This window comes from Erinaceus europaeus, chromosome 12, assembly GCF_950295315.1.
Source record: "Erinaceus europaeus chromosome 12, mEriEur2.1, whole genome shotgun sequence".
Classification (NCBI taxonomy): Eukaryota; Metazoa; Chordata; class Mammalia; order Eulipotyphla; family Erinaceidae; genus Erinaceus; species Erinaceus europaeus.
The window spans coordinates 90385339-90401248 of record NC_080173.1 but is presented as its reverse complement, the minus strand read 5'-3'; the positions used below and the strand labels follow the sequence as shown (position 1 = coordinate 90401248).

The window sequence follows — 15910 nt, the reverse complement described above, 5'->3', positions numbered from 1 at the left end:
CTGTTTAGATCCAGTCAGTCAAATTCCAGAGCTGTGAAGTCTTTCTTTAAAATATTTATTTATATATTCCCTTTTGTTGCCCTTGTTTTATTGTTGTAGTCATTATTGTTGTTGTTGTTGTGGGTGGGACAGAGAGAAATGGAGAGAGTTAGGGAAGACAGAGAGAGAGAGAAGGACAGACACCTGCAGACCTGCTTCGCTGCTTGTAAAGCGACTCACCTGCAGGTGGGGAACCGGGGGCTCGAACCAGGATCCTTACACCGGTCCTTGCGCTTTGTGCCAGTCCTTGTGCTTTGTGCCATGTGCACTTAACCCGCTGCACTACCACCCAACTCCCAGCTCTTAAGTCTTTAACCCCTGCATTCCACTTTCTATTCAAAGCGGGGACTCTGATTCAAGCCAGACTGTACAATAATGACTTAATAGTCTAAAGAGGGATATTTAGGTTAAAAAAAAGATTTCAGGGCATTTTTGTTTTGTTTAGTAATCACACATTCTCAAAATCAATTCACTTAATCATCCCACAGGGAATAGTCTCTGGTGTATACTAGAATTTACCTGAGCATCCCATCCAGCACCTTCTATAAAGAGGCCATGGACATAGGCCCCTTCCCGAGGAGGGCTTCTCAATTCCTCTCTGTTCTTCTTTGTCACATCACACTGTAAGGCCATCTGGTCCAGTGGCCACTCATTCTTGCGAGCCATGGACTGCATGATGGCGGTCAAGAAAGACTGGGGGTTGAAGAAACCTGTTAGCCACACGGTGGAGGGCATTGCAAAATCTCCTACCCAAGCCTCCAACTCCTTGATTCGGTTGAGAAGATCCAAAAACCAGGTTGCCAGGCCTGCTGTGGAAGGGTAGGCTCGTCTAGCCCAGAACTCTGGCACTGTGTCTAAGTACAGAGCATTCTGTAAGTTCTCCATATCACTGGTCATGGTTAGCTCTCCCTGAAAGAAAACGAATAAGGAGACAAAGTGAGGAGGAGCACATCCTTGGAAACAATTGGGATCAAAGGTCTTCAACTCACAGCACCCAGGCAGGCAGGTGGATCAGGTGTGGATGGTTGCCCTTGTTGTCTTTTTTTTTTTTTTTAATTGTTGTTGTTATTGTTGTTGATGTCGTCATTGTCAGATAGGACAGAGAGAAATGGAGAGAGGAGGGGAAGACAGAAAGGGGGAGAAAAAGATAGACACCTGTAGACCTGCTTCATCGCCTTCGAAGCGACTCCCCTGCAGGTGGGGAGCTGGGGGCTTGAACTGGGATCCTTACTCCGGTCCTTGTGCTTTGTGCCACGTGTGCTTAACCGGCTGCTACCACCCGACTCCCGAAATGAGATTCTTGAATGGGTCCTTGCGCTTTGCAAGATGTGTACTTAACCTGCTGGGCTACTATCCATTCCCTTATTTATTTTAAATCAACTAATGATTATTTACCAGGTGTTAGTGTATCACAATCCATACCTCTCCCAATCCATACCAAATAATATTGCATCCGCCAATCACAACCTAACCAACACAACGATCGCCACCTCAACATGCTTCACCTCAGACTGTATCCAGAGACTACACGTGTGGAATGACAACCCTTCAGCTTCATTACTCGGGTGAGACCTTTCCTTTTATAGTACACTCTAATTTCATCTCAGGTGGTTCACTTTTTAACAAAGTCCCATAACCTAGATATACACCAGTTTCTGTGTGAGAGAGCTTATGTTCACACGTGTCCATAAACTACTGCAAAATATATACCTGAAAGCAGAAGTACGCTAGAGTTTGCAGTGAGTACCTCTCTAACACTTCCTCTCCACTATTCCAAGCTTTGGGTCCATGATTGCTCAACAAATTGTTTGGCTTCGTATGGTAACTCTCTTTTCAATCACCAGGTTCCAGATGCCATCAGGATGCTGGCCAGGCTTCCCTGGATTGAAGACCCCACCAATGTGTCCTGGAGCTCAGCTTCCCCAGAGACCCACCCTACTAGGGAAAGAGAGAGGCAGACTGGGAGTATGGACCAACCAGTCAACGCCCATGTTCAGCGGGGAAGCAATTACAGAAGCCAGACCTTCTACCTTCTGCAACCCACAAGGACCCTGGATCCATGCTCCCAGAGGGATAGAGAATGGGAAAGCTATCAGGGGAGGGGATGGGATATGGAGACTGGGTGGTGGGAATTGTGTGGAGTTGTACCCCTCCTACCCTATGGTTTTGTTAATTAATCCTTTTTTAAATAAAAAAAAACAAAAAAAACAAAAAAAAACAAAAAAAATGTTTTCAATAGCCAATTTTCCTACATGATGACTAATGTTTTTATGAACAATACACAAAAAGTAAATGAACTTTCCTACAAGATAACTTTGGGTTTTATTAAGTGGCATTACTTTACATATGAATGCCATTTGTCATCTGATTTGGCGATGTTAGCATGAGCTAACAGAACTTGATCAGAATATGGGAAACATATTTGATGAAAGTGTCCTGGTTCTTGGACACATCACCTGAGGACCTAGTGAGACAAATATAGATTAGATTAGGCGGAACACCAAATTCAGCTATCACAGCCATTAGCTTTTATAGAGAAGTCCTGTTTCCTTTGTTAAAAAATTATCTTAATTTATTTATTGGATACTGAAAGCCAGAAATCAAGAGGAAAGGATGTGACAGAGAGGAAGAGAGACAGAGAGACATCTACAGCATTGCTTCAACACTCGCAAAGCTTTCCCCCTGCAGGTGGGGAGTGGGGACTCAAACCCAGGTCCTTGTGCGCTGTAGCATGTGTGCTCAACCAGGTGCGCCACCACCCGGCCCCCAACAAGACCTGTTTCCTTGTCACCCCTGTCTGCCTAAGTCTGTCGCCTACTCTAGGTTTATTTTCTTTTTAATATTTATTTATTTATTTATTCCCTTTTGTTGCCCTTGTTTTATTGTTGTAGTTAATGTTGTTATTATTGATGTTGTCGTTGTTGGATAGGAAATAGAGAAATGGAGAGAGGAGGGGAAGACAGACACCTGCCAACCTGCTTCACTGCTTCACTGCTTGTGAAGTGACTTCCCTGCAGGTGGGGAGCCAGGAGCTCGAACTGGGATCCTTAAGCCCGTCCTTGCACTTTGCGCCGTGGCGTGCGCTTAACCCGCTGCGCCCGGTCCCGACTCCCCTACTCTGGGCTTCTAGTTTTCCCAGTTTTATTGTAAGAAGACATTCTCTGTGTAAGATGAAAAGATATGCATTACAGAGAATTTTTAGGGCCATGAAGTTAGATGTTCTGTCATATTGTAAAATGATGGAGACAGGTACATTATACATTTGCCGAATCAAGTGAATGTACAACACCGAGACTAAACTCTAAGGATTTTGGGTAATTATGCCAGGAGAGTTTATTATTTGTAACAAATGTTCCATTCTGGTGTGGGATGATGGAGCAGGACATATACAGGAAATCTGTATTTTACTTTCAGTTTTGCTACGAGCCTAAAAGTACTCTAAAAATAAAATAAAGAAATGGCAAGGTAGCTCACCTGCGTAGTACACCTGCTTTGTCATACATGCAATGTAGGCTGGAGCCTGGCCCCCAGGAACTGGGGGATGCTGTGCTAGCTTTCCCTCTTTCCCTCTGTCTTTATCTCTGTCTGTCTAAAAATCTCAAGTGAGGGGAGTTGGGTGGTAGCACAGCGGGTTAAGCGCACATGTAGCGCAAAGAACAAGGACCAGCGTAAGGATCCCGGTTTGAACCCCCAACTCCCCACCTGCAGGGGAGTCGCTTCACAAGCGGTGAAGCAGGTCTGCAGGTGTCTGTCTTTCTCTCCCCTTATCTGTCTTCCCCTCCTCTCTCCATTTCTCTCTGTTCTATCCAACAACAAAGACAACAATAACTACAACAATAAAACAACAAGGGCAACAAAAGGGAATAAATAAATAAGTAAATATTAAAAAAAAATTTCAAGTGAAGGTGGTGAAGCTCCAGTGATGACCAAAAAAAAGATGGTACTAAAATGACTTAATTTTTAACACCCTTCAGAAATCTAACATCATTTTGATAGCAGTGGGATATAAAATGTGTAACTTGGCCTAACATTTTTTTCTCACATCTGCTTATGATAATTTCTTCTGACAATGATTTTGCATTTACTAATTCAATGTGCAAGGGAGAGAATCTTAAAGAATGTTAGTTTTTGCCAGTTTGCCTGTAAGGCAGTAAGAGTTTAGAAAATGGAGTCACCTACCAAGGAATTACTGCTTGTTTGTTTATTGAGTGGGGTTGGGGCCTTGTGCAAGTTGGATCAAGGTTTTCATTCAAATACAGAGAGAGAGAGAGAGAGAGAGAGAGAGAGAGACAGCGATCATAGCATTGGATCATTTGCTAGTGTTACAGTTTTTGCATGTGGTGCTGAGATTTAAATCTGGACCGTATTCATGGCAAAGCACATGCAGTACCTGGTGACCTGTCTGTCTAGTCCTTATTAGGGGCCTGAATTCAGGTATTCCTAGGTCACTGAGCAGAAGTCTAAATGACTCATTTTCAGGGGAGGTTCTTAGGGAAATAAGAGAAAAACCTACTTACTTCAAATCCACTGAATGTCACTTGTCCCCCTGTGTGAGAATAAGAAGCCCACAGACTCCACTGAGGTACTTCCTGATGGGTACTTGGAACAAGTTAATTTTATCAGACATGAACAAAGTGCAAATTTTTGTGGCCAAATGGGCCTTTCTTCAATACTCAGGTTTTGTTTGAGTTCAGCTTCTCAAATTCCCGTCTGTATTTCCTATAAACACTAATATATGTGAACTGCTAGCCTGTGATTAGCGGCTGCAGTATTGGTACAGGTATAAGAGTTTAGCTTCTAGAGAGTTGGGCTGTAGCACAGCGGTTAAGCGCAGGTGGCACAAAGTGCAAGGACCAGCGTAAGGATCCCGGTTCGAGACCCTGGCTCTCTGCCTGCAGGGAAGTCGCTTCATAGGTGGTGAAGCATGTCTGCAGGTGTCTATCTTTCTCTTCCCCTCTCTGTCTTCCCCTCCTCTCTGTCCTATCCAACAACAGTAACATCAATAACAACAAAAATACTAACTACAACAATAAATCAAGGGCAACAAAAAGGGAATAAGAAATATTAAGAAAAAAATAAAAAAAAAAAAAACGTTTAGCTTCTTAAGCAGTTTAGTTACATATGCTTAACATTTTCCTCACAGGCTGCTTTTAGTACATAGGTCTTTTTTTTTTTTCATAGGACAGAGAGAAATTGAGAGATGAGGGGAGAGAAAGAGACACCTGCAGACCTGCAGACCTGCTTCACTGCTTGTGAAGCGACTCCCCCCTGTGGGGAGCTGGGCAGGGACTTGAACTGGAATCCTTGAGCCAGTCCTTGAGCTTCACACTATGTGCGCTTAGCCCAGTGCGCTACTGCCCATCACCCTCCCTGCAATTTTTGTTTTAAATTAAAATGGCATTACATTCTAACAATATTAAGTTTTATCTGTGTCACCACTATTCATTCAACAACAGTCATTCACCAGGACTGTTACTTTCTTGGAATGGTCACACAGATAAAACTTAATATTGTTATTATTTATTCTCTTTTGTTGCCCTTGTTGTTTTATTGTAGTAGTTATTATTGATGTTGTTGTTGTTGGGTAGGACAGAGAGAAATGGAGAGAGGAGGGAAGACATAGACGGGGAGAGAAAGATAGACACCTGCCGATCTGCTTTATCGCTTGTGAAGCAACTCCCCTGCAGGTGGGGAACCGGGGGCTTGAACTGGGATCCTTATGGCCATCCTTGCGCTTTGCGCCACATGCGCTTAACCCACTGCGCTACCACCTGACTCCCAAGTGTCCCCATCTTATCTCACTTCTCCATGGTCTCACATTTTTGTTCCTTTCTTCTCTCACTCCCCCCCCCCCATGTATCACTTAATTCTGTGCTTCTTTTCCTGCATAAGACTGTCATTCTGAAGACAAACACTCATTTTTCAATGTGCTTTGCAGTTTCCAGCTTGGAATGCTGAGACTTGCCCATACAGCACATCCATCAGGATTGCTTGAACCAGACTGGAGGAAAAAAAAAAAAGGAGAAACTTCCCTCCCCCTTCTCCTTCATCTTTGTCTAGGTAAGCTCTGTAATTCATAACACCAAACTACAGTGAAGGCTCTTGAAAGAAAAATGAGAGCACGAATTGGAAGTCAGATGGGGAAAACAAAACCGCACGAAATTGCATGGATTTAATTAGCTGAGACTGTAGCAAACCTACTCAAAATAATCACTAATATACACCTGCGTTGCCACAATAGTGGATTTGCATAGAGTGAAAGGCAAAGTCCTTACTTCCATTAGAGATTGTTTTATGAAATTTTCATCTCATTCAATTACCAGTTGGTATGGAATTTGGAAACATGACCAAACACTGCCAGTAGTCAGTGACTTTAAACTCCCTCTCCCTTCTATAATCTCTCTCTCTCTCTCTTTTTTATTTCACCCCACACCGGTGGAAATTCACTGCTTAAAAGTCTCTACTAACTTCGATTCTTCCATGTGTTTCATAGTTTCTGTGTGACTACATATGAAAGAAATCACAGCTATTTTTTTTTTCTATACACGAGAGCCAGAAATGAAGACACATTACACCCCTGGGTATTCACATTGGCTGTAAAACTGGGTTCTTGCCTTCCCTTTGTCTGGGGTTACAGCTCTTTTAATAAGTGTGCCAACTACTGCAATAAACTTCCTCAAGCTCCTAAAAGGCCATAAGACCTCCATTTATCCATGATCCAGGTGAACAGCAGTCACGGTGCTTACCTGTTAATCTGTGTTATAGACACTTGACCAGACTATCTTGGGCTGGATGAAGTCCACTCGTGTTAAGTTGGTAATGGAAACGCAGACTTTTATTGCTGAAGAGAAACATCAGAGTGTGTGCAGTCTCTTGGATCTTTTAGGCAACCGTGAGGTGGTAGAAGATTAAAGTTTTTTCCTTGGATGGGGAATACTAATACTTTTACCAGCTATACTTTAGGGTACCAGACACTGTTCTAAACAAACAAATCAATCAATAGAATTCTTTTTTTTTTTTTCCTCCAGGATTATCACTGGGGCTCAGTGCAGGTACTATGAATCCACTGTTTTTGGTGGCTATTTTTTTTTCCATTTTATTGGATAGGATAGAGAGAAATTGAGAGGGGAGGGGGAAGATAAGGAGTGAGAGAGAGAGAAAGAAAGAAAGACAGACACCTCTAGACTTGTTCTATCGCTCGTGAAGTGACCGCCCTGCAGGTGGAGAGCTGGGGACTCGAACCAGATCCTTATGCTGGTCCTTGTGCTTTGCACCATCTGCACTTAACCTGTTGCGCTACCACCCGACTCCCTAAACCTGGAGTTTTATGCATGGCATGATGTATGCTCTACTGGGTGGGCTAGCTCCCAGCCCCACAATGATTTCCTATTTTATTCTGAGAGAGAGAGAGAGAGATACCAGAGCACTATTTTGCTCTATCCATGGGTGATGCTGGGTCTAAAGCCTGGGAACTCATGAGTTCTAAAAGCTTTTCCCAGCCAAATCAATGTATTTTATGCTTCCCTAAACTTTCAGAAATAGGGTCATTCTCATTTCTACAGGGTTTAGAAAAAAATGAAACTCAGGAGGTCGGGTAGTAGTGCAGTGGGTTAAGTGCACATGGCACGAAGCACCAAGACCGGTGTAAGGATCCCGGTTCAAGCCCCGGGCTCCCCACCTGCAGAGGAGGGTCGCTTCACAGGTGGTAAAGCAGGTCTACAGGTGTCTATCTTTCTCTCCCCCTCTGTCTCCCCATCCCTCTCGATTTCTCTCTGTCTTATCCAACAACAATGACAGCAATGACAACAATAATGATGACAACAACAAGGGGGGTAACAAAAGGGGGAAAATGGCCTCCAGGAGCAGTGGATTCATAGTGCCGGTACCGAACCCCCAAAATAACCCTGGAGGCAAAAAAAAAAGAAAGAAAGAAAGAAAGAAAGAAAGAAAGAAAGAAAGAAAGAAAGAAAGAGATTTAAGTGGCCTTAGCTGACAACACTAAGCACCTGGAAGAGAAGGGAGTTTATCCTACATCGTTCTAGTACCCCAAGTCTTCATTTACTTATTTATTCTTTCCTCCCATGAGAGAAATTTCAGCCCTGCCAATAGGAGAGGGCACAGTGCTGAATCTGCTCTCTCTTGACGTTCAGAGTCTGACTTCTTCAGGCAGCTTAGAAAGGCAGTGTCTTGCCTTTCTAGCCAATGGTAGCTCGTTCAAACTCTTCTCCTAGTTGCCTCAGCTTCAGACTTCTAGAGCTTAGACTCCCTGTAGCCCACTAAACTGGTTTGTGGAAGTGACACTTCCTTGGGCATTGTGTAGCAGAATGGATACCCAATTCCCAGTGGTCCTTTATACCTTTGTCCTACAGGGAGTCAGGCTACATCTTCTGGCATTGCCCGCCTCACCTTGCAACCCCTCCACAAGGCCTCACCCACCTTTAAGCCGAGGTCCAACTCCTTGAGCGAACGCTGGATCTCTCTGGTGAGGATATTCATGCGTTCACACTCCTGCAAGGCTACCACAATGTAGGGGGTGCGTTCCTCCACTTTGGCCATCAGTTCTGGGATGTTAAACTCATCTGTTACCCGCTCTAATATTTCTTCCAGGAGAGTCTTGACCTGCCCCATGAAAGGAGACACAGAGTGAAGATGGGACTCTGATTTTGGAGTAGAACTAGGGTCCCCAAGATGTCAGTCATATTCTTGCCCTGCCATATTCTTGCCTGCTTACTTAGATCTACTGTGTCAGGGGCTGAGAACTGACCACAGGTGGTTCCTTCCTTCCTTCCTTCCTTCCTTCCTTCCTTCCTTCCTTCCTTCCTTCCTTCCTTCCTTCTCTCTCTCTCTTTCCTTCCTTTCTTTCTTCCTCCCTCCCTCCTTTTCTTGTGTGTGAGTACAGTCACAGGGTTCAGCTCTTCAAGACCCAAGTTAGGCCAATCAGGCTATCTTTCCCCAGAGCATGAACATTTGAATCTGAGGTCTGGAATTTAGAGACAGAGAGTAGCTGTAGCTGCTGACAGGGTAGAAGGGTCTTGAGAAATAGCCTTTACTCTCCTGAGATGTTAAAGCCACCGTCATTTCTAGCCCTTCTTAGTTGTTTCCTTGACACGGCGAGCTATTTCTTGCCAGTTTCAATGAGATTGGTCTCTGTTGCTTGCAACCAAAAGAACCCCGACGGAGGTAATATAATTCCATTATGCATTCCCCGTGTGTATTTAAGGAAGTCATTTAAGCCTCAATTTTCTCATCTATGAAAGTTTCCAAGGGCATGTTTCTCCACCCAACCCCCTTTCCTGCAACTCCTGGGATGATCAAATCACAGGAGTTGATGACTGTGGCAACATCTGATAAAGTCACAAAGAAGCATAGACATGTAAAGTATTATTAATGTTCACTTTCCTTTGTGTGGTTAACATAGAAAACATTCTCCGGGAAAAGAGCTGATGTTAGAAAAAATAAATAAATAAATAAAAGAGTAAAAACTCATCACCCTGTCACAAATGGGTCTTTGTTGCTGTCATAGCAAAAGCCAGGATGGAATTTTAATGGTACCTGAAAGCTGTTGCCAGGATTGAAGACGAATGGCTTAAATTATGTCTTCTTTCTGTTTCTGGAGCTGAATTAGAAGAAACAGGCCCTGTACCAGGAAGTTGCCACTTGGACATTATTCACAAAGAGCTAAAAAGCTAGTCTGGAGTTTCTGTTCCAAAAGACATTGAAGTGTAGAGAAACAGAGTTCTAGTGTGTCTCTTACCAGTGGTGGGGGATGTGGGGAGCAAGTCTGAGGGGACTGTTAAGGAGGAAAAGGAGCAAGCAGAACTAGAGGGGAGTGTGTGCTGTGTGTTACTGTAATTAGTAAGTGGTCTTTATTTTTGTTTGTTTATCATTCTTGAAGATGTCTTTTGATGTTTATGACTATCCATCTAGCACCTTACCCATCAACTCATCTTCCTTCGTGCTTTCCTGCTTCCTTTATACCCTCATCTTTCCTTATCCCTGCCCCCACCCCCCCTTTTTTTTTCTATTACTACTAGAATCATATTACACATAGCTTTTCTAGTTTGGTTTTTTCACCTTGTAAAAAAAAATATCTGGGAGCACATTTCATTGTTATTACATAAAGATTTTTCTTTTTGTTTTTCTTTTGTTATTATTATTATTTACTTTTTTACCAGAACACTGCTCAGCTCTGGCTTATGGTGGTGCAGGGGATTGAATCTGGGACTTTGAAGCCTCAGGCATGAGAGTCTCTTTGCATAACCATTATGCTATCTACCCCTACCCTTTCTTTTTGTTTTTAAAATAATACATGTTATTTCACTGTACTATCATTTCATACATTGTTGAGTTATTTCCTTATCGCATGGATATTTGGTCAATTTTTTATTCCTACAATCATACATAATCCTATGTTAATGATATCTGGATACTTTTGAACACTATCACTGGTTGGGTTTCCACAAACAGAATTGTGAATAAAAATATGAACATTTAAACTTTAGTGGCTTGTCAAAATGTTCTGTTAATTTAAGCTTTAACCCTCAGTGATGAGGGTGCTACTTGTCTTATGCCCTCACCACTGGATATTTACTTGTGTTTGAAAAACAAATAAACAAACAAACACAGTGAACTGTAAACCCCATCGATTTGATCTGGGGCCTATATTCAGTGTAGGAGTCTGTGTAACCTCTGCATCCCTGAAAGTCTGAGCTCGCATTCTGTGGCCATAGATAGAAGCATTCCAGGCTGCACCCATTGCCTGACCCATCTTCTTCCAGTGGTAGAGGATTATGGCCCAACCTCCCTTCTGAGAATGGGATAATCCCCATGGTTGTCGATACACATTGAGGGCAAGGTCCTGTAGGGCATATACTTTTCCCAGATTTGGGAGCTACTTCTCTTCCCTGATCCAGCTTTCTACTCCTATTTCCAACCCTGACACCATCTCTCCAGACAATACCTTTGGCCCACCAGCATATTAGATACCAGGCTCAGGCAAAAATTAGTAAAGTTAAAGGCCCCTTGGAATATACCTAAAATAGACCTACTAACTTTTTTTCAAAATGGAGACCCCAACTTGCATCTGCTATATTCATGCCTTTAGTTTCCAGATTATTAAATAATTTTTTCTTCTGTATATCTTAATGCTTTTTCAGACACCAAGTTGCAGATGCTACCATGACGCCAACCTGACTTCCCCAGGCAGATGACCTCACCATTGTACCCTAGAACCTCATCTTTCCAGAGCCCTGCCACACTAGGGAAAGACAGAAACAGGCTAGAAGTATGGATCAACCCACCAATGCCCAGGTCCAGTAGAGAAGCAATTACAGAAGCTAGACCTTCCATGAATCTGCATCCCACAATGATCTTGGGTCCATACTCCCAGAGGGTTAAAGAATAGGAAAGCTTCCAGGGTAGGGGATGGGATATGGAACTCTGGTGGTGGGAAATGTGTGGATTTGTACCCCTTTTATCCTATGGATTTGCCAATATTTTCTATTTTTATTTTATAAATAAAACACACACACACACACACACACACACACACACACACACACACACACACACACACACACACGTAAGCTTCATTTTAATGCCTCATTCCTTTTCTTCCCCCTCACATGCCCACACCAGGAAGAATCCCCTGATTGACACTGGTGACCCTCAAACCCATATCACACCCTCGTCTGACTTTCTGCCTTATAATTCTTCTCCATGTTTCTGAAATTTCAGGAAGTCCCTTGTTCAGTGGCATTTGACTATATATTAGGGGACACTTTGATGAAGTACCATTCATACAAAGAGAATATAGCATTGCCTTGTTTTGTTTTAAAGAGAAGTAGGTTAAGGGGACCAGGCAGTGTTGCACCTGATTAAGCACACACATTATAATGTGCAAGGACCTGGGTTCAAGCTCCTGGTCCCCACCTGCAGGAGGAAAACTACATGCATGAGTGGTGATGTAGGGCTATAGGTGTCTGTCTCTTTCCCTCTCTATCTCCTCCTCCCTTATCAATCTCTTTCTGTCTCTATTTAGTAATAAATAAAAAATTTAGAAAAGTCAGGCGGTAGCACAGTGGGTTAAGCACAGGTGGTGCAAAGTGCAAGGACCAGCATAAGGATTCCGGTTTGAGCCCCTAGCGCCCCACCTGCAGGGGAGTCGCTTCACAAGTGGTGAAGCAGGTCTGCAGGTGTCTGTCTATCGGTCCCCTCTCTGTCTTCCCCTCCTCTCTCCATTTCTCTCTGTCCTATCCTACAACAATGAAATAAATAACTACAACAATAAAACAAAAACAAGGGCAACAAAAGGGAATAAATAAATATTTAAAAAAAAAGAAAAATAAATAAAAATAATTAAAAAAAAAAGAAGAACAGGTTAATCCAAATGAGTAATGATGGAGATACTTGGGAATAGCTGTCCAACTATTATTGTTGAGTTTGTCCGGGAATCCTGAAGTCATGTCGGTTATTTATTTCTTTATTTTTTTGTTTTGTTTTGTTGTTACCAGAGCACTGCTCAGCTCTGGCTTATGGTGGTACGGGGAATAGAGCCTGGGACTTCGGAGCCTCAGGCAGGAGAGTCTCTTTGCATAACCATTATGCTGTCAACCCCACCCTCAGCTTTTTAAACCACCATTGAGCGGGCCGCCCTTTTTTCACTTTTGACAGACAAAATTCATTAAACGTGTCTCTGGGTGGACAAGCCAAACAAACCGACAGCCCCATAGCAGAAATGAGTGACAATGTAACCAGGTGGCCAGAGTGGTGACATGCTAGGGGAAGGAGAGAGATTCTGGAAGATGAAGAGCCAAGCCCATTATGGCTGGACGGGCCACGTGGCTGGGGTGCACTGTACAGTGTGGCCTCTGTATACCGCTGGTCAGCCGGTGGGAGAACGGTCTCCACCTGCTTCCTTCGGGCTCCCCAGAATGACATCAGGCACCCCCTTTCCTGTACCTTTTCCTCTCTCGTGGCTCCTGCTCCATTCCCAGTGTGGCTGTCCCGGGGCTGGAGCTCCAGCACTGTGCGGAAGAGTTTCTCCGAGGTCTGTGTCAAGAAACCAATCTCTGCATTTGGGTGGAGGCCATACAGGTATGGCGATTCTGGGGGCAGCTTGGCATCGATGTACTGGAGGTGAAAGGCAAACTCATTTTAAAAGCAATCACGATCCCATCTGTGCACTCTCCTGACTGACACCAACATGTTCCCCACCTACCACTTAGCCATCTTCCTGTTAGCCTTCCTTTGACATCACTTATTTTTCTAGAACTTCCCCTATTCATAAAATCATTCTTTTCCAGGAAACTCAAGCAACACTATCTCCAATCTTTTTTTTTTTTTGCCTCCAAGGTTATTGCTGGGGCTCAGTGCCTGCACCATAAATCCACTGTTCCTGGAGGCCATTTTTCCCCCTTTTGTTACCCTTATTGTTGTAGCCTTGTTGTGGTTATTATTGTTGTTGTTGATGTTGATGTCGTTCGTTGTTGGATAGGACAGAGAGAAATGGAGAGAGGAGGGGAAGACAGAAAAGGGGAGAGAAAGATAGACACCTGCAGACCTGCTTTACCGCCTGTGAAGCGACTCCCCTGCAGGTGGGAAGCCCAGGACTCGAACCAGGATCCTTATGCCGGTCCTTGCACTTTGCGCCACATGCGCTTAACCCACTGCAGACTGCCTGACTCCCTCTATCTCCAATCTTACCCTGTTCTCTGACGTCTATCTTTCCCACCATACACAAGGAGGACTTCTCAGATTTCTTCAGAAATATTCAGCCTCTTCTGATATCTTAGTTCTCCTCCATTAAAAAAAAAACTTATTTATTTATTGGATAGAGACAGAGAAATCAAGAAGGGAGTTAAAGGGGAGATAATGAATCTAAAAGCAAACACAGGACCATGCAGGCAAAAATCAGTGTGTGAGTCTTGTTGAAGGTCAAGGTGTGCGTTGGAAAATGCCGACACTTGAGATAAGTGTTTGAATTAAAAAAAAAGTTTTTGAACAGTGTGGCACGTGAATAGTACATATTCGTCAACAGTTGGCAGGAGGGGTTCACCTCAAACTTTTCAGCTGTACTTTCTTCTCTGAATGTTCTGTGGGTACTCTTTCTCAATGATTTCCATTATAGCAAGAAGTTAGCCTTCATACTTAACTCCTAATTAGATTTTGGTTTCCAGGTGCTGGTAACATCTAGCTGAAGTCAAAGGCTGTTCCTTAAAAGCAAATGTCTCCGTGTTTATTTTGTATTTCTTTTAAAAAATATATTTATTTATTCCCTTCGGTTGCCCTTATTGTTGTAGTTATTATTGTTGTTGCTATTGATGTCGTCGTTGTTGGATAGAACAGAGAGAAATGGAGAGAGGAGGAGAAGACAGAGAGGGGGAGAGAAAGATCGACACCTGCAGACCTGCTTCACTGCCTGTGAAGCGACTCCCCTACAGGTGGGGAGCTGGGGGCCCGAACCGGGATCCTTATGCTGGTCCTTGCACTTTGTGCCACCTGCGCTTAACCCACTGTGCTACCGCCTGACTCCCATATATTTTTTTAAACTTTATTTATTTATTTTCCTTTTTGTTGTCCTTTTTTTTTTTTTTTAAATCGTTGTGGTTATTATTGTTGTTGTTGATGTCGTTGTTGCTGGATAGGACAGAAAGAAATGGAGAGAGGAGGGGAAGACAGAGATGGGGAGAGAAGAGAGACACCTGTAGACCTGCTTCACTGCTTGTGAATATTCCCCTGCAGGTGGGGAGCCGGGGGCTGGAACCGGGATCCTTCCGCTTTGTGCCATGTGCGCTTAAACCACTGCGTAACCGCCCAGCCCTTTATTTTATATTTCTTCCAACACTCAGCACACACCCGGTCTCTTGGTAGGTGCTCTGTAAGCATCTGTTCTCTCACAGATTAATAGAGACGTCTAAAGAAAACGCAAACCAACCTCTATCACTTAAAGGTGTGAAAATCTGCTATTGTCATCAACTATGTCAGCCTCTTGTTGAACTGTCCCATGAACACTAGGGGGAGCCCTTACACAACGTTCTTGACTAAAGCCTTAAAGTCTTTTGGCCAATTAATTAAAAAAAAAAAATTCTTCTATTTTCTTTAAGGAGTCTTATCGCTTATTACTTCTTCTCTTGGGTTCCTTTTTTCTCTTGGAGTGATTTTCATTATTAATCCTCTTACATTTTATGAATTAAAAAAGTTTAAAGCTTGTAGTTATGACTATTTCCCTTAAGTTGGATAGGCAATACGTTTTGAGGCATGTTCAAAGTCAAGCAACAACAAAATATTATTTTCAAATGAAAACTGTCTACGTTTTATAAGTGCTTTCGTGGTGTTTTGTAAAATTATAAAATAGAAGGGCTATAATTCTACACTCACACTTGAACTACAGTTCTGTGCCACGCACCAGCCCCCGCCCCCTTAAACACTCTGTTTTTACAAAACCCAAGAAACAGTTTGGCTACCATTTAAAAAGGATTTTATTTATTTATTTTTTTATGAGAAAGATACAGAGAGAAAGATACAGAGAGAGAGAGAGACCAGAGCATCACTCAGCCCTGGCTAACGGCAGAGCTGGTGTTTGAACCTGGGACTTCAGAGCTTCAGGCATGCAAATCTTTTGCATACCCAATATGCTGTCTCCCCCGCTCTTGGTTACCATTTTTAACATATATATATATATATATATATATATATATATATATATATATATATATATATATATATATATATATACCACTGAGGTTTCACTGTTCCAGGCTGGTTTTTTTTTTTTTTTTTTTTCAGATAGAAAGAGACGGATGGGGGTTGGGTGGTAGTGCAGTGGGTTAAGTGCACATGGCACTAAGTGCAAGGATCCCTGTTCAAGCCC

The 15910-nt window shown here is 43.0% G+C and overlaps 1 protein-coding gene across 1 annotated transcript in view; it reads right to left on the bottom strand.

Moving 5' to 3' along the window:
• DNAH9 (dynein axonemal heavy chain 9) overlaps positions 1–15910 on the bottom strand; it is a 340864-nt gene that overhangs the window by 4415 nt on the left and 320539 nt on the right. Inside the window, exons 66-68 of the mRNA XM_007522773.3 lie at positions 13000–13170; positions 8476–8658; positions 559–948 (exon numbers count right to left, since the gene is read on the bottom strand). Coding sequence (XP_007522835.2) covers positions 559–948; positions 8476–8658; positions 13000–13170 — 744 coding nt within the window. The remainder of the gene's footprint in view (positions 1–558; positions 949–8475; positions 8659–12999; positions 13171–15910) is intronic.